At 46.8% G+C, this 19689-nt stretch overlaps 1 protein-coding gene across 1 annotated transcript in view; it reads right to left on the reverse strand.

Annotated features, from left to right (window-relative positions):
- The window catches only part of GAS7 (growth arrest specific 7), a 205879-nt gene extending 186489 nt beyond the window's left edge, over positions 1 to 19390 (reverse strand). Inside the window, exon 1 of the mRNA XM_023529945.1 lies at positions 19009 to 19390. Within this exon, the coding sequence (XP_023385713.1) occupies positions 19009 to 19191 (183 nt within the window). The 5' untranslated portion in view covers positions 19192 to 19390. The remainder of the gene's footprint in view (positions 1 to 19008) is intronic.
- Between the last annotated feature and the right edge of the window lie 299 nt (positions 19391 to 19689).

Here is a 19689-nt window from a genome sequence, read left to right on the forward strand (position 1 = left end):
GAGTCAGCTCAGTCTGCCAGAACAAAGTACCATAGTACTTTGGGGGGACTTAAACATCAATAATCTATTTTTCTCACAGCTCTGAAGGCTAGAAGTCCGAGATCAAGGTGTCAGTAGGTTTGGTTTCCTCTGAGGCCTCTCTCCTTGGCTTGCAGATGGCTGCCTTCTCCCTGTGTTTTCATGTGATCTTCCCTCTGTGTCTGTGTCCTAATCTCTTCTTATAAACATATCCATATAACCTCATTTTAACGTAATTTAAATCTTTTTAAAGACCTTATCTCCAAATATAGTAACATTCTGAGGTACTGGGGGTTAGGACCTCAACATGTGAATTTTGAGGAGGACACATCACAGGTCCCCAGTACTCTCATCACTCTGGACTGCCTCCCAGGGCCCATCATTACACTAGGCATACTTCCCTGGCCACACTTCCCTGGCCACTCACCTGGTTCCCCACGGACACTGAAGCCCCCTGACCACAGAGACCCATGAATCTTGACCCGACTCTCGTTCTCTGCTCCATCCTCAGAGTCTAGAACACATCTGGTGCCTCAGAGGGGTTCAAATGAAGGCCACAGAGAAGGACAAGAAGGTGATGTGGCTGACTGAGGTCTTACTCCAAATGATTCAAGTTTGTCTGGGCCAAAAACTTCAATAGCTTTTTTAATCGCTCAAGCAGGGGACAAGGAAGTGGCTTCAGAAGCAAGTTAAAAGGGTCCAGTGGAGAAAGGACCACCATAGCAGAGGGCTCAGCAGTTGGGACAAGGCTGCCAGGGAGAGTCAGACAGCTAGGTCCATGAGTACAGGCCTTCCCACCACTTTCTACACAGCCTCTCAAAACAGGCCTTGCACTTGTCATCAGCTCATCGCTAAATTTTAAAGTGTGCTCACATCCACTGTCACCTTGAAAACCCTTCCAGTTAACCTCAGGCAGCAGAAGAATGGCTGTCACATCATTTTGGATAGATGAAGAAACTGAAAGTCAGAGATTTTAAATTAATTTTATAAGGTCAAAGAACCAAGAGGTGTGTGGGGTAGGTGGTCCTACAGTTAGAGGCCAGGGGTCCTGACGACTATCCACAGTCTAACTACACCCACTGTCCCTGTTGCAGCCCCACTGAGAAGCAGGACAGGGAGAGAAGACCAGTCCATGCAATACCTACTCATCTTTCATCCTGAGTGTCCTGTCCTGTGGCGCAAAGGGCCTTGTTCTCCAGGATGCTGATGTCAGGTCTCTGAGCTGACCTGGCTACACCTCTTCTGCCCTCATGACATGGCCATTCACACCTTTTTGGAGAAAGGCTGGTTACGCCATACACCAAAATCAGAGCAAGATGTGCCTAATTCTCTAAGGCAAGCTCTCCTTTTATCCTCTTTAATTCAACCATTCATCCAAACAGCCATCAAATACTTACTGAGCCAGACCTCATAGATGCCAAGCACTGCACCAGGCCAGGGCAGTTACAGAGATTTATGAAGCAGATTTCCTGCCCTGGAGAAACTAAGAGTACAGTGCGGGGAAGCAGTCCTATAAACAAGTCATTGTGGTCCAATGCGGTATGTGCCATAACAGAGCGGGGTGCCCTATAGAAGCCAGAGGAAGAATGGGGAGACATCAAAGGCCATACTTGGCCTGGGTCTGGATGAGGATTATCATTCCCTAGACAGGCATGAGGGGGAAGGGACTCCAGTCAGAGGCAGTGGCTCTGCAAAGGCACAAAGGCGTAAAGATGTGTGCTAGGACAGGACAAGTGAGGAGGCCAGGGACGGAGGCCAAGCATAGTTTGTGCAGGCCCGTCAACCCTGACAAGGAGTGCCTTTACACTTGGGGCAAAGGGGAGCCACTGGAGATGATTCTTTGGGATCCAGGTTTTACAAGGATACCATGGACGGCCATGTGAGACTAGGGTGAAAGTGGAGACACCAGCCCTAAACCTGGAATTCCTGGCTCAGTGGAAATACAAGAAATATTTACCAAGGATCAGGTTAGAACAGAAAACTTGCCCATTCCCAGGAGGATGTCTGATACCTTCAAATTGCCTCTCTCCAGCCCTCTCGCTAGGGGTACGGCCCTCCAACAACAACCGTTGCTCTTCCTCCCCCCCATAAACCATGAGAAAACCAAGTACAGGGGACTCTGTGATTATCAATCATGCCAGCTGCATGTCTGCATTGTAATAACCCTTTCCAACTTGCTGGCATCTCACATCAGTCCTCATTTGCAAGACACTTGCAGCTCTAACTGAATATATATAGTCTTGCTGATTTTCAGTGAAGCATAATTTACACCTTCTACTGCTCCTCGAAGAAATCATTTCCCCAAGACTAATAATAAAGCAGACCAGCCAGCTAAAGGAACAAAGCACCCCAACCACCCTCTGGCAAGCGATCCAAAAACAAACCAGAAGGGTGCTGCGCTTGGCACCCCCTAGAGCAATGCTGATGGACAGAGAGGAATGTGAGACTCTAGCATCACATTATAAGGAGAATTTCTGTCCCACAAAGCCCTAGGGCTTTCCAGGAGTCCCCTGGAGTCACTCTAGAAAGGAATGGGAGTGATCAAGGGCCTACACCACAGTCCAAGGAAGGTGTGTGCAGCCGGAAGAGCAGCAGCTCTTGGGTCCACACCGCCTGAAGCCAACATCAATGAACAGCAGGCCTGTGAGTCCAAGACTTCCGGCAAACCCGACCCCCTGCCTTCCGTTCACGCTCCAGCATGCTGTCCTCTTGGGCCGGGGGCCTAGTCAGGAAGGCTCAGGCCACAGCTGGCTCTACTGTCCTCCTGGAGTGCCTCGTAATGCCTTTGGCAAACCCCACTCCCAACATCTCCCAACTGGCAGGGCTCCCCACCCACCAAATATACTGGGATGACTCTACACAGAGAAGAAGCCTGACTATATTCTCATTCTGGCTATTTTCTCCTGGGTGACACAGAGGAAGTCCATCTGAAATTCTAAAGTTTATCAGGATCTCTGTGGCCACACCCACCATAGCGATCCTTAAAGACACACACAGATCAGGCCTCATAAGTTTACTACCCCACTAAACACTCACAAACCCCAGCTCACTGTCTCTCTGATCCCAAATTCCTAATCAGCATGCACTAGTCACAGGGCCGGAGTAGCAAACAGACCCCTTTGGAAAAGCCACACCACAACAAGATCAGATTATACGGTCAGGGCAGATGGGAACTGGGGTACAACATAGTTTCCCACTACTGTACTGTGGTATCCTCTCCTACCCTCAAAGAACATACAATGGTGCTCGAAAATTCAGCAGCTGGCTGGCTGAAAGAATCAATGTTCCCTTTGCCATGTCACAAAACACATCAACTTGAAAATACATCCACAGGTCCTGTGATCCCAAATGTGGGGTGTGCATTGACCGGCACTCTGAGCAGTAACTGGCCCATGGGTGTCTCAAAGGCCTCTGGATGCAATCTTCTGCAGAAAAAAATCTGTGTTTGCAGTCTGGTTTATCTGCCACGTGCTCTAAGATAAGATTCCCCTTACTTACTACTTGTAGTTAAGATTCTCATCTTGGTCACATCCAAGAAGGATCCAGATGGGAGGAGATTCAGACAACTGTGATGTTTTGACAAAGGATTTTCTGGTTTGTTTCTGGGCTAAATAAACCACGACAAAGCTGAAGACCTATCCACAGAAGGGCCTTGACTTCCTTGGGCAAACACGTCTTCAATGATGATGCTAAACCTTACAGAAAGACTCTTGGAAGAACGAATATGCAAACTGAGTTGAGGTGACAAGAGGCAGAAAGACAAAGTCACCACCAGAAATTATGACCAAGATGTCTGGAGTGACTCTCAGGGTAGCAGGTTTCTTTTCCTAAGAAAAAGCAAATAATAATGGCCGGCATTCTGAATGATGGATAGGAAACAAACATGGAACCACAGCAGCCGCCAGCATGTACTGAGCACTGACACCAGGCTCTCTGTGGAGCATTTCTGTTAAAGGTGACAACTCTAACTTTCAAGTGATCCTCTGATGTGGACCTTGTTATCCCCCTTTTAAAGCTATGGAAACTGAGGCCCAAGGTCATGAAAGCAATGTATCAACAATCTCATACAGACAGCATCCAAACCCAGGTCTGCTAAGCTCTAAACACCATTACACCAGATTGCCTACACACTGAGAACACTCCCACTCCAGGATTCCAGAAGAAGTGACCCAGTAATCAAACAGTCCCAAGGCAGGTTGATTTCCCCAACTCCTGTGTTTCTCTCCAGCAGGAAATAATAATAGTCTACTGACCTTATATACAAAGTAACAATCCTACTTCATGCAATCCAAGTTCTTTGCTCCCACAGGGAGGATGTTTGGTCTGAGTAGTGCACACTGTCTTCCTCAATCTGTCTTGTTGTCATAGTCTGAATGTATAAGATGCCTAGGTAGAGATTGTATAAGAGTGTCACTCTGCAAACTCTATTATGTTTTTTCCCACGTGAAACCAAATAACTATCATGGGTGGCAAACCTAGAATCTTGTATTCATCAGCACCATAGCTGAAATTACTAAACTATGGTCCATTATTTTTAATTGAGTGCCTCTGCTTGGTTGTGCCCCATGCACTGAATCTATAAAGATCAGAAACCCAATCCTTGACCTCAAAAAATCAACAATGTATTAAGAGCAAGAGAGAATTCCCATATAGTGGAGTGAATGTAAGACATCTAGAAGGATGCAGGGGGTGCTGTGTCAGCAGTCTTCTCAAGAGATTAACACCAAAACCAAGTAATGAGAACAAGTTACTCTAGCTAAAAAGAAAAAAGAAAAAGACACCATAGCAAAGAAATGAGTAATCCGATCAAAAATGGGCAAAGAATTTGAATAGGCATTTCTCCGAAGACATACAGCTCACTGATAAGCACATGAAGAGATGCTCAAAATTATTAGTCATCAGAGAAGTACATACCAAAACCACAGTGAGATACCCCTTCACAACCACTAGCATGGCTATAATTAAAAAGACAGATAATAACAAGTCTCGATGAGGATATGGAGAAATTGGAACTCTCATACATTGCTGATGATATTGTAAAATGGTGCAGCCACTTTGGAAAACAGTCTGGCAGTTTCTCAAATTATTAAACATAGAGTTGCCATATCACCCAGCAATTCCACTCCTAAGTATATACCCAAGAGAAATGAAAACATATATCCACACAAAACATGTATACAAACATTCATAGGAGCAATACTCGCAATGGCCAAAAATAAGAAACAACCCAAATGTCCATCAACTGATAAATGGATAAAATGTGGCAAATAGTCATATAATACAATATTATTTGGCCATAAAAAGAAATGAAGTGCTGATAGATACTAAGACATGGATAAACCTTAAAAATTATGCTAAGTGAGAGAAGCCAGTCATAAAAGGCTACAGATTATATTATTCCATTTATATGAAATGTCCAGAATAGGCAAATCTATAGAGACAAATTAGTGGTTGTCTGGGGGCTAGAGTGGTTGGGAAGAAACACAGAGTGACTACTAATGGGATAAGGGGCAATGAAAATGTCTTAAAAATGATCAAGATATTGGTTGTACAACTTAATGAATATGCTTAAAAAACACTGAATTGCATGCTGTCAATGGTATGTGCATTATATCTCAACAGAGCTGTTAAATAAAAAGGGAATGGGATTAAAAGAAAGGATGGGGGAGGAAGGTTACTTCAGAGAGAAGAAACAGCATGTGCTAGGACACAGCAAGAGAAAGCAGAGTTGCCATCCCAGAATTAGGTAGTTCCATGTGCTTTTGATAGCATTACGCATGTGAAAAAATGGCTAAAAACGCAGCTGGAGAAGTAGGCAGAGGCCAGGTCACGAAGGGCCTCGTAGATGAAGCTAAGGCATGTTATATTGTAAAGGCAATGAAAACCTACGAAAAGTCTTCAACAGGAGTGTTGTGAGATCAAACTGGCTAGAAAGGTCATTGCAGCGATGCTTTGGAGAATGGACATCTCCGAAGGATAAAAGAGATGGCCACTGTTAGGGGCCAGGGCAGTAATCCAGGCAAGAGAAGAGAGAGGTCAGTTCCAGAGCAGTACAGACCTGAGGGCTCAGCCAAGGGACTGTGGAGATGCCTGTTTTGCGGGGCTAACACCATGTCCAGTTTCCAGCCCTAGAACGTTAGCTTCTGAGCCCCATGACACTTTAAAAAGAGAATTTCCTTGTAACTGTACTTCTTATTCCCCTTCGCCCTCTATATCCATCCCCCCCACTCCCCTCCCTTCTCCCCTCTGGCAACCATCAGTTTGTTCTCTGTATCTATGAGTCCTGTTTCTGTTTTATTTGTTCATTTGTTTTCTTAGATTCCACATATAAGTGAAAAAAAAAGTCACGGGGATGTAATGTGTATAGCATAGGAGAAAAAGTCAATATTATTGTAATAACTTTGTATGATGACAGATGGTTACTAGACTTATTGTGATCACATCGTAAGGAATATGTCAAATCACTATGTTATACACCTGAAACTAATATAGTACGTCAACTATACTTTAATAAAATTAAATAAATAAATAAAATAAATCAAAAAAGAATTTCCACCCAGTCCCTTGAAATAAACCTTTCCTTTGCTCCAGGACCAAGGGAAAATGAAAAATGCTTAAGCCCTTTAGCAGCCTTTTGCATTTCACCTCTCCCAACAAACAGCCTTTTCCTCATTACAAGGAGAGCTTCTTCTGGGAGCTCAGGGCAGCCAGAGACCCATCAGGCCCAGGTAAGAAGCAATTAAGACTAATTAGCCCAGCCTGAGCAGTAGCAACCATCACATAGCAGTTCTAAATAAACTGGAACTGGCCAGCTTTATTGCTTTAACTAGTAGGACCTGTGGCCTGAAATGCCCCTCAAAAGTGCTCTACAATCTACGTCTCAAAGTGTGGGCCCAACACCACCAGCAGCAGTATCTCCTGGGAGCTTGTTAGAAATCCAGGCTCTCAGGCCCACCCAGACCTTCTGAATCTGAATCTGCATTTAATAAGATTCCCCAGGGATCTGTGCCCACAGGTCAGAAGGCCTTGACCACAATGCTGCAGCAACCAGTCTTGCACTGTGACCTCAGAGGAGTCCATGGAAAAAGGTTTCTCCGACCCCAGCAGTCCCTCAATAGAAGCCTGAGGCAGCTCTCAGCATTCAACTTGGCATGATCCCCAGAACATGTGGGATGTACACTCCGTTAACAAGAGTGTGTACAAGGCACCAGCTACTCTCACCGGAGCCCTATGAAACTTAGATTCTGTAACTTGCCCGGGGTCTCACAGGTAGCAGGGGCTGAGCCAGGATTTGAACCCAGAACTGCCACACTTGCAGTGCACGCTGCAGCCCACATGGAGCGAGGTTCCACCCCACCCTTGGACATGGGCTGAGCAGTCCACACGGGGGTTAGCTGCAGGGCTCACGTTTCAGCCCACAAACCAAACCACACAGGCATCCAGCAACCCCTCGGAACCAATGAAGTGCCTTGAGATGTGGAGGCCCCGTCCCTGCTGCATAGTCTTCTATCTGGCAAGTCCATCTGGCAAGTCCATCCCAGGCTCGCTCGCTCTCTCTGCCATCATGTTCACACTGCAGTCAAGACACTGAGCCTGCTGCATTCATGTCACTCACTCCCCACTCTGCTCTCCAGCCTTTCTTCCTCCATAGCCAGTTCCTGGTCCTGGACCCAGTAAAGCATTCCCGAGCCCCACCTCCACCCCGTGATCAAGGGACCCCTCTGGGAAAATAACACCAGTTGCCACCTACCCCTCCTACCTTTTTACCACCTCCGTATCTCTGTCCTCAAATTAAAAAGACTCAGAGAAAGGTCTAATTCCAAAACCTGTGTTCTTTCCATGACCCTGTATAACCTCATATAATCTACTTTTTTTTAAAAAAAAGAAAGTAAATGAAATCCAACCTAATTCCAGGATTTAATCATGACTTGTGAACTTAAAAACTCTTTTAGAGTACTAAAATGCTCTGCTCCTAAAATTGTAGCCCAAAGACCAATAGCATCAGCATTGCATGAGAGTCAGTAAGATAATGCAGAGTCTTGGCCCCCACCCCAGACCTATTGAATCAGAAACTGTATTTTAACGAGACCCATGAATTTGCATGTACATTACTGTCTGAGAAGCGCCAGCCTTGATGCCCTGCAGTGATGTTGTGATGCCATTCAGGCAGATTCTTTGTGCCCACACCAGAAGACAGGCCCCAGGAATGAGAAACCTTCTCTAATAATATAGAAATATTAGACTGAGTGCCAGATTAGAGTTTGTGTTGAGTATGTCCTTGATTATCAAAAACTCAACAGTTTTTCACTCAAAGCACAACAAAGGCTTGTAGCTATTTATCAATAAAACACCCTCTAAATGAGAATAGTAGACTTAAAGTTCCTATTTCTATTTCTAAATTATATTATGAATCAAAAACAAATGCCTCAATGACACTCTTCCATGAGCCACTGCTAAAATAAGGATCCTCTGTCATGATTAAATTAGAACAAGGGCTTATTTCTGTAGAATTTTTTAAGTACCATCTCTAAAGAGTTTTTATAACTTAATTAGTTTTTTGTTGACTAATCCTGGAGTTCTCTGTGCATGACAAGCAAATGAGAAGGGAGGAGGAATTAAGGCATCTGAGAAAGAACAATGGATGCCAAATGTCTGGAATGGCTTTCATTCCTACAGAACGAGTGTGAAACTGAAGTCTTTTAGAGAGGTCACCTGCCAGAGTCACCCTGGAAGGACAGTACATCCCCAAGGGCTCCCAAAGAAGAGCTGCTAACCTTGGCTCTATATCTTGAGGAGCTCAGAGCACACAGTAGGTACTCAAATAGAAATAGTGGATTTTGTTGAACCAAAAGTTGTGACACGTATTTACTGGAAAGAAAAAAAAATCCTAGGAAATCTGAGATCAGGCCAAGTACCAGGCAACTACCTACTGGTGTGCCCCACAACATGCTAGATGCAAGGATAGCTTGGAAGAGGGGAGAGCTGATTTCAGAGAATGGTAAGTGTTCATCCTGGCTCTCAACTGCTAAGGACATCTGCTGAGGCCTGCACTGTGGCTTTAAGTTCTTGCAGCAGTGGAAGCTGGTCAGACATGCAGGATCCCTGGCCTCATCCCAGACCTACTGAGTCAGAATTTGCAACCAATAAGATCCAGGGAATTCATTTTGAGAAGCTTTGCTCTAGAAGCACTGAAATTAGTTTGAGAAGCACTGCTCTAGGTATGGCCATAAAATAGTGCGAATGAAATAGACCAGAAATAAGGACATCCCTCAAGTGGGTGCACATGTGGTGGGCAACAGAGCTGTCTGCATATATTCAGCCTGCTCCTTTGCTCATTCTGAGCACATAGTAGGATCGCATTTTCCTTCCCACTTAAAGATTCCAGATAGTGGTTGCTCCATCATTCCGGGTCCTGGAGGTCTCACAGCCCCAAACCAATTCGCAACAGACTTGCAGCATGAGGAAGAAGTGAAACTATGTTATTTTAACCACTGCCCATTTGGGAGTTGCTTGTTATGGCAACATATCCTAACCCATCCTGGCTGATACAGCACATACATCCATAATGTCACCATTTCTAGAATTTTCGTTACTCCCCACTGAGAACTGCTCAAACTCATCATTACCCGAGGGTAGGATCTCTTTGTAAATCCTGAGTTAAGTTTAACTTACTTAACTCAATCTCCCTCTTCACTCTTCAGACTTCTCCTCAATAGTTATCTTATTTTCTCTTTCCCTCAGATTTCCTCACATATTTATGCTTTTATCTTATTGTAGCATATGCATTTTAGTAAGCTGCTTTAAATTCTTTTTGCAATAAGGTGATAGACAGATAGTCACACGTACAGACACACCAGACTTGGCTCCAAATGAATTTTAGCTGTTTCCAAAAAAAAAAAAAAATCAAATCCACCCTTCTAAAGACAAAGATTTGCTGTTACTGAGGATATTTAAAAGAACTTGGCCCTGGGCCAGCAAGTATTTCTTCAACCTGTTCTTTCTACAAAAGGATACTTACAGAATGCAAGGCACACATGGTCCCTGCTTTTAAAAAGCAACACTCTCCTGGACATACCATCTCTTTTTGCCTTGTCACAGGTGAAATCTGAACTATGCTAATTCCATGAAAATACTTAGCATCATTGACCAAAAGTTTTTACTTTTAAAATTCAGCATCATTATAGTGATTAAGCCTCTTCTGCACGTCTGAGCCTGCACTAGGCACAGGTGAACCTTATTTTAACCAATTCCTCTTGGTGGGCAGTTAAACTGTGGCCAATTTACATTCTATTAGAAAGAATGCTGCAATGGGCATTCTTACAGCTCATCTATCAGGTGCTTCATGAGTCCAAATTTTTAAAAGTCCAATTGCTGGATCAGAGGGCATGTATGCTAGTAAGGCTTTTAAGATATACCCTCCAAGGAGCACATGATAATTTTCCTATACCCTTACCAATACTCATTCTTTTTTTTTTTTGACAGTTTTCATTAAAGCTATAAAGTTATCTTTTTTAAAATCTGCAATTCTTTGATTACTAGTGAGACTTAATATGCTGATGACTTTGTATATCTTTTATTATCAAGTATCTATACAAATTCTTTGCTCATTCTTATACTGATGTGTTTGTTTTTATTTTTTAAATAATTTATAAAAGCATTTTCTGCATTAAAGATATTGACATTTCCCCAATTTTTATTTGCTTTTTACATCATTTTTTTAAGGAAAAGGTCTCTGGTGACAGAATGAACAATTCACAGAAGAGGAAAATCCAGTAGGGAAAAGCGCATCCCAAATGATCTGCAAGAGGTGAGGCCCCTTGCCCTCCAGTTCATCTGCCACCAGGTCCTTTTGACGTGACCTGCAAATATATTTCAATCCATCCACTTCTCACCATCTCGCTTCCACCACCATACTCTGAGCTTCCGACTAGTCTCTTGGCTTCCCTTCTTGTCCTCTTCAAACCCATTCTCCACACTTCAATCAAACCAAAGATTTTCTGCTATGCTTGGAAACTACCTACCAAACACTAAAAAATGGGGCGGTGGCGGGGGGAGTAATTATGTAATGTGATAGAGGTGCTAAATATTGCTACAATGGTAATAATGTTACATGTATAAGTGTATCAGATTAACACATTGTACACCTTAACTTTACCCAATGATGTCAAATATAGTCAATTAAAAAAAAAAACATTACTAGCTTGAAATTAGCCATGGTAGAAAACATTTACACCCCCGAAACTGGCAAAAGCCACAAATCAGGACTTTCTTCTCTTCACCTTCCACCCTCCACTCCCAGAACCAGTGAAGGCAGAAGAAGCCTTAAACAATGTTAGAGAATGATACCTGTCCTCCCAAAAATTGCTGAGGAGAGAGCTCCAGATGGAGAGATCTTACAGACAGGAGACTGTCGCTGGCAATTGCGTGGATAGGCAAAGAGACCCACACAGTGGGAGGAAAGCTCAGCAGATGCCCAAATGACATCGAGGAGCAGCTGGACCCTTAGAATGATGTTTTTTAGTTAAGTCCCCCAGAATATAAGTGCAGATCTGGGGAAAGGGCAAGAAATCCCATATTACTTGACAGTACATTTCTTCCACCATGCAGAGTAGGGACTCAAATTAAATTCCTATAGAAAAATAGAAGTTACATATATTGGGGTATGTGTGGTCTCTATCCAATTTACCTGCCTCCCTCTCTGTCCCATCTCAACCTCTCCTACCCTGTTCACCACTCTCCAACCATTCTAGAATATTCTGGTTCTCTCAAGTATATCAAACATACTCCTCTCTTCAGGGTTATTTGTATTTGAAGTGCCTTCTGCCTCAAATGATTTCTCCTGAGATACTGACATGGCTGGCCCCTGTGCATCATTTAGATCTCTGCTCAAATATCACCTCCTTAGAGAAGGCTTCTCTGACAGTCTTACCAAACCCCTTCCTGCACTCCCCCACTCCATCACAGTACCATTTTATTGGCCCCATATTACTTCAAAATTATTATTTTTTTGCTAGTTTACCATCTTCCCAACTAAAAGGTAAACTTTTCTGTGTCTTCACTGCTTCACCTCTAGCATCTACAACAGTGCTCACAGCCCATCATAGGCACTCAATCAGGAATTGCTGAATAACTGAATGATCAACTTTTGAACAGGGATTGGCAAACTACATACAGCCCATAAGCTAAGAATGGCTTTGACATCTTTAAATGGTTGAAAACAAAGCAAAAAAGGAATAATAATTCATGGCACATGACAATTAAAACAAATTCAAACTTTAGTGTCCATAAACAAAGTTTTATTGGAACACAACCACACCCATTAATTTGGGGATCATCTTTGGTTGCTTTCACGCTCCAAGGGCAGACCTGAGTAGCTATGACAGAGACCATACGCCCACTCTCAGGGCTTCTCATTGCCTCACGGCTTCTCACAGCCTCTGGCATACTACAAATCACAGTGACGCAGCTACAACTTGATTTTGCCTCTTGGCCTGCATAGCCTGAAATGTTTCCTAGACCTTTACAGGAAAAGTTTTCCAACACAAGTTAAGGAGGAGGCTTTGAGAAATGTTTCTGAGGGAGAACAGACAGGCTTGCTAACTTAAAGGAAGTGGGAAGAAGAGACAATGTCAGGTGATGTAAACAGACAGAAGGTGATGACAAACACTCCGGTGTGGAGGGTGGGGTTAGAAGGCAGTGAAAGGAAGAAAGAGATTGAGTTTAGTTTGGACATGTGAGATTTGAGTACCTGGGGATCGAATCTGGATACCAGCTCAAAAAGTGAGACAAATACAATGAACCAGAAAATTAACCTAAAAAAACAAATATTTATCAGATGGTAGATAGGGAAGACACTAAATGTGAAAGAGGTGGATGAGTCCTCTTATGTGTCCACAGAAACCTCACAGAATTCATACACTTGTTACAACTAAACCTCCACAATGTTACCCCATGCTCTGGTCTACCAAAAGACAAGCCAAACCCACCTGCTGGCCACCATTTCTACTTCTCTCCATAGGGACAAACACCTTTGTCATTATAGGGAGAGAAGAATATAATAATTTTGCAATTAAGTGTAGGGGATCAGTCCTAACATTCTGTTAGAAAGCTTGTCATGTGTCACCTTGCTGCTGTGAGTAATAAGGGAGCAAGCTGGGAGAACAATGTCCCCTGGAGTGGCCTGACAAAAACCCTAATACCTTACATAAAAACAAGGCTTCCTGGTTTACCAAACATTTTCTTTCACCAGTGAAGTGGGGCCTAGCATCCATGATCAGAGATGAAGTTGACCAGGCTATCAGAGAAGAGCTGGGCTTTTTTAGGCTGAGAAGAGTACAAGAAGGTCAGCATCTCATTCACGTTTCTATGTAGTAATGACCTGCAGAGATTCACATGGTGGTTAACAGATGTCAGGGATTCCTGCCGACTTGTTGCTAAGGGAACTTTTAAGAACATGTCCAAATCCATAAGCCCTGCCTACTGCTTTGAAGCCCTGTGGTGAGGTCACCTGACCAGCACCACAGCAGTGAAGAGGGGACAGAGTCTTCCTGAGCAGAGGCGGACAGTGGGGGGCGGCGGGGGGGGAAGGTAGGTTTGCAGACATTCAGAGCTACAAATGTGGCCACAGCCCCCAATCAAAGGGCAGGATGACAGTGAAGTTGCTGGAAGCAGCACCTTGGTCTTTTCCACCACAATTACATACTCAACAAACCACCAGCCCTAATTACACCTTTTGTGAACAGAGCTGAAGACCGCCTTAAAAACTATTGGCAAGAGGGACAAGGCCACGCCCATTTTAGGCAATTTTCACATTACAGAAAAAAATGCCCTGTATTAAAATCAATTTGTGTAATATATCAAGCCTCTACTAGATGTCGGACAACTCAGATACGCTGTCTATTAATAACCAGCACCAAATAGCTCCGACCTGAAAATGCTGGACTGGTATGTCAATGGCAGTGGACTGACCCAGGCTTTAGGGACAGGAAAATCAGGTTTCGAATTCAGCTGCATCATTTATCATGTGGCCTTTATAAAGAAATCCAAGGCATCTTGCAAAAACATATATCCTCCAAAGATGGCGAGGTAGAATGGCCAAATCTCCCGCATTTTATCTCCTTCTGGGGGCTCTCTCTTCTGTTTGGCCTGGCACTGCTTCTCTGTAATGGATCATCTTTCTCAGGTGTGTTCTCCCCACCCTTCTGAGTTAGCTGGTCTACAAAATGGCCCTCAATGAACCTGCTCTCCCAATATCTACACCTGTATGCACCTCTTTCCCACAATGAATCTAGACTGGTCCTATAACTCACTTTACCAATAGAATGTGCCAGAAGTGATGTGACAGTTCTGAGATGAAGAACTGACAATTTCAACTTGTGTTCTTGGATGTGAATCCCCATGTAAAAACTTCAACTGCTCTGCTGAAGAGAAAGGCCACATGCAAAGGCCCTAGAGGATAAGACACCACACAGAGAAAAAAGACACACGGAAAAATACCAAGGCACCAGACATGTTGAGTGAAGATGCATTTTGGAGGTTCCAGCCCAGATGAGCCTCCAGGACTCCAGTCCCAGTCTCCAACTGCCTACGAATGCAAGGGAGATGCCAACACAGACCAGCAAAAGAACCACCTAGCTGACACTAAGTTTTGGGGTGGCTTGTTACTCAGCAAGAAATAAGACATCATTCCTTAATTATCCATAGCACAGCCCACTCCTGCAGCTCCACATCTCTCTGCCACAGCCACACCTTGTGAACTCCTGCAGGACAATCACATGAACCCAAAAATGAGAGAAGAGAAGGTAGAGAGAAGGCGATCAAGTTCAAGAGTGACCCTCTGCAACTGTCTAGTTCCACTGGCAAACAGCATCACATTCTGTTAGTATCTCTGAGGTCCAGACCTTACAGCCAGATCATGGATTCTAAGAACAGCATGTATATCAAGGAAAGCTCTGTTGTGTTTGCATTCCAATCTTATTAACCCCCAGAATTATTTCCCAAAAGCTCTGGTAGTTTTTCCAGATGCCTTACAGCAGGGATTCCCAAGCCCCAGGCCAGACCACTAAGGTCTGCAGCCAGTTAGGAAGTGGGCCGTACAGCAGGAAGTAAGTGGCTGGTAAGCAAGGGAAGCTTCATCTGTATTTGCAGCAGCTCTACAGAGCTAGCATCACCACCTCAGCTCCACCTCAGATCATCAGGCATTAGATTCTCATAGGAGCACAAGTCCCTGGTGCCAAAAAGGTAGGGGACCGCTGCCTTACAGTATCTTCCAGGTCCCTGATTTCTTCTCTCCATTCAAGGTAAGAGCAGTCCATAAGTAATTCCTGGGCCAGGGTTTGGCTCTCCAGCTACTGAACCTGTCCAGTCATTGGACCATGTTTGACTCCCCAGCTCTTCTGGGCTCCTTCCTCCATCTACCTTTCCCAGAAGCTATTTCTCAGCCTCCATGTACCCCAGAAGTCTGGTGGAAATCTCCTCCCCTACAGGGCCCCCAAGACTATGGAGGTGATCTCAGGCCTGGCTTGGAGCCCACAGAATGTGCTTCTGCAGACTCCAGCCCTGTCTCAGGTCTCCATCACAGCTCCTCCTCAACCATGTATCTCAAATGTTAGAATTCTCGACTCCTCTCCCTCTTCATGGCTGAAAAGATCCTCAAGAAAGATTTTTCAGGCTGCTTTTATCTAAAGACTTTTATGTCTCATAGGCAGCAGCTGTGGGTCTTATCTATTAGGCCTCCTCCCTTTCCTGGGAGGAGCTGGTTCCTCTCCCTGGCAGTCGCTGGGAGGCTGCCCCATGCCTTGAACAGCCAGGATCCTTGGGGCTAGCCATTGGTCCCACCAGGGCCTTCCACACTTCTCTGCCTGAGGTGAGGTTTTCCTAAAAGTTGCCCTAGGAGTCTTGACCAAAGATTTCCCTAGGAACCAGGATCGAAATCTACCTAACTGACATCTCCCTAGGGACTGGCTGGCTGCCAGGGCAGATCTGCCAGCTCTCTCAGAGTTAGCTCTCAACTCCCCTCCATAGGGTATGCTTCCCACAAAGCTTGGGCTCTCAGTTCCCCTTTTTTCATATAAACAAGGAAGAAATTCTTGAAGAGTGTCCATTTTGCTCATACTACTCTCGACCCCTAGCACTATTTTCCATCAAGATGGGGTTTCCCGGTATCACTCCACCAGAAAGCAAAAGGTACACTGGGGTGGGAGTTACAGTGGAGGTGCCATTCTCAGCTGTGCAGCCACCAACCCACTCCTCCCCCAGGAGGCTGGTATCATCCATTCTGTCTGTACTGGTGTCCCCAGTGGCTCCTCTGGCCTTCCAAAAGCTCAGCCCCCAGCAAGCTCAGTGTCAGGCAGCCCTTTGGCAGACATCCTATGAGGTTCACTGCCTCCAGGACCGATGGGCCCCTTCTCCGGCCTCCTCATTTCTGCACTGTCAGCTTTGATGAACACCTGGCTGGTGTTCCCCTGGACTCGTGTTTCCATATGCTGGCCAGTCCACCACGAGTGACTCCCTTGGGAGCAATGCATTCTCCACAAAGTGCATCTGTATTTGAGGACTCACCCCATCCCAAGGGCTTGCATGGCCTCCATCCCTGCCCAGTCCTCAGCCTTGAGATCCAGCCTGCTCACAGACGAGGCTCACGGACAAAAAGGGCCAGAGCTACCATCCCCTCTGATGAAACCCCAACACCCTGGGTCCCGAAGAGCCTCAGGGCTCAGGCCCCCCTGCCTCCACCTGTGTGAAAGCCAGCTGGCTCTGAGTGAAATCAAACTTCGGGATTAGCAGGAGAGATGCTCCAAGTGGGAAGGAGCAGCTGTCCTCATTTTAGCCCCAATATTTCAGCCGCCCCTTAGGGATGCTGTCACCACCATGCTGACCTCAGGGGCTACACTTTCCTTTTCCCACATGGATCCATACCCTTCCCTCACTGGCCTTATAACACAATTGAGCCCAGGCTATCATGTTTAAAAGAAAGACAGGCACAGGGTAATATTGACCATCTGAGCTGCTAACCAAAGTTGCAAGCATTACTCCTTGGGCAATTTCCTTCACCTCTCTCAAATTCAGTTCACCTGCTTTAAAATGAGGGCTGGTGCTCAGAGCTGTCAGGGGAATTGGTGACAGTGCATGTACTATGCCTAGCACCTAGTAGGTACTCAACAAATGGAAGCTCCTCTCAGCAGCCCTGCTTACACAGATGCCACTTTTGTTGCAGGTCACCAGGTGGGAGTCATCCGAAAGAAAGCCCCTTAGGCATCAGAGATTTCCTAAGTATGTCTATGCCATAGAATGTGACTGACACACCCAAGACTGTCCCAGCTGATCACTCAGCTTGTTCCCTGAATCTGGTCCACCCTCCCTTTCCCCCACTAAGAAATGCAGAGAGAGCCATTCCACTCTTGCTAACACAGCCTATAAACCCACCAGCTTCACACCCACCCAAATACAGCCGGCTGAGTCCAGCCAGGGACACTCCGCACCAGACAGACATCTGACAGCCAAATTTCCACATCGGTATTTCCTCGAAAAGTGTGGCCACCAGAGGAACTCTAAAATAGGAGTCTTTCTCAAGGCTTTGGAGCTAGAAAAAAAGGAGGCGCCAGGTCTTCAGAAAAATACACTTGCTTTCTTTCACATCCCAATTTCAAGTAAGAAACTGGGAAAGCTGAGAAACACACCTGAGCCTCTTCTTCACTCATAGGTTCTCAAAATACAGAACCAAGAGGGTTAGGGACCATACGCTGCCTGCCGCCAGCCCACGAAAGCACCTTCCAGCCTAAACTTTGCTCAAATGCTACTAGGTGATTCGTTTAGGAGGGATTTTATTGTTTTCCTCTGAACCTGAAAAAAACATAATGTACCTTTATGAGGCCAGGCTCTATTTTTGATAATGTTTCCACAGGATACTTTTCGGGGAAACTCACCCTATCATCATTTCACCTTCTTCCTTCCTTCCTTTCCTTCCTTTCTCGACTTCCGAGTTACACTGGAGCATTTTCAGTCGAATTTTGCTACTTTGTTCTTTGTGAAGTAGGTCAGGGGTTAAATTATAAATAAGTTCAGTCTCCATGATTTGGGCAGCATTTTACAACGGTTCTGTATACTTACACAATTGTGGTAACCACACATGTAATCTATACAATAATCCCGGTGTCAGGCAGCCTTTTACTATAGAATATGTCCTGTAGGGTCACAAACAGACACAGGACTTTAGAAACTTGGGATCCCACTCTCAGGCTGTGACCATGAGCTAGCTCAGTGATTAGAGGACAGAGAGGCCTCCCAACTGTCACCTAGACAATAAACGGCCAGCTGACTTGGCTCAGTAGGTCCCCGATAGCCCTGGGGCCAGGCCAGAGGCCCAGGAACAAGCCACTTTCAGGTTCTGAAAAGAAGGGAGTGCTGGCGGGGGCTTTGGCACCCCTAGGTCAAGCCTGCTGACGGGGGCTCCCGCTGGTGGCCAGTCAGGCTCAGCTGACCAGCAAGTGGGCGTCTCCGAGGCGGCCAAGCAGCCTGACCCAGGGCAGCAAGACCGTCCACACGTCGGCGGGTTCCGGGCTCCCAAGTGGAGACACGGGGCTGTGCGGCAGAATAGGTGCCACTCTTCCGATCCCTGATACTCCGTGCGTCTTCCCTAGACCGCAAGACTCTGCAGCCCTTTGCCGGCCCCAGCCACTGCCCGGAAGGCACCCGCCCGCTCCAGAACTCAAACAAGCAACAAGTTCTCGCTTTCTCAGGGCTCCACGATGTGCTCGGGAGGCCCCGCAAGAGGGGCGCTCGGGGGGTGATCCCGCGTTGCCCACGCCCTGGGGGGCGCCGGCTGCCTTCGCCGCCCCCAGGAGCGCGGAACTACGGTTAGGACGCTCAGCGGTTGCCTCGGGGCGCCCTATGGACAGAGATGGCTCCGGCATCCCCCGTGCAGGCAACAGGTCTGCGAGCGCGCCGAGGACAGGAGCCTCGGGTCTCCCAGCCCCCGGCCTCGTCCCTTACCTCCAGCAACTGCACATAGCTCGCTGGGAACCAGCCGCGGAGTCCGTCCTCCTTCTCGCCTTCCCACCAGCCGCCGTCCGGGACCTGCAGCAGCGTGATCAGCTCGCCCGCGGCGAAGCGCAGCCCCTGCCCGTGCCGCTCCCCGGAGAAGGGGTACAGGGTCCGGCAGCGGGCGCCGGACATGGCCTTGGCGCCCTGGCTCACAGCGCAGCCTGCATCTCTGCCGAGCCCCGCGGGCTGGGCAGCGGCTCCGCGGGATCCCAGGCGCCCAGCAGCGCTCCGGGCTCCCGCGCTCTGGGCGCGCGCCGTCTCGGGGGGTGTGCGGGGATCCCCGGGCAGGCGGGGGGCGTGCGCTCCGCGCAGAGAATTGGAGACTCGCTGGCTTCGGAGAGCAAGCGGCGACGCCCCCGGGTCGGGCAGCTGGCAGATCCCAGCTCTGGGCGGGCGAGAGGGGCGGGGCTCAGGGGGAGGAGACCGAGGAGCCGCGGGCTCGAGAGACAACTTCCCGCGGACGCGGAACGCGGGCTGCCGCCGCAAGGGCCGGCCGGAGCTGGGGACGCCCTGGCGCGCGGAAATGCGCAGCTCCCTGGGGAGGTGGGATCTGGAGCATCACCCTCCGCCGGGCTCCGCGGCGAGGGAGTGGCCCAGCATACGTGGAGCGGGGTTGGTGGCCGGGTGGCC

The sequence above is a fragment of the Pteropus vampyrus genome, unplaced genomic scaffold (genome assembly GCF_000151845.1).
Source record: "Pteropus vampyrus isolate Shadow unplaced genomic scaffold, Pvam_2.0 Scaffold44, whole genome shotgun sequence".
NCBI classification, from domain to species: domain Eukaryota; kingdom Metazoa; phylum Chordata; class Mammalia; order Chiroptera; family Pteropodidae; genus Pteropus; species Pteropus vampyrus.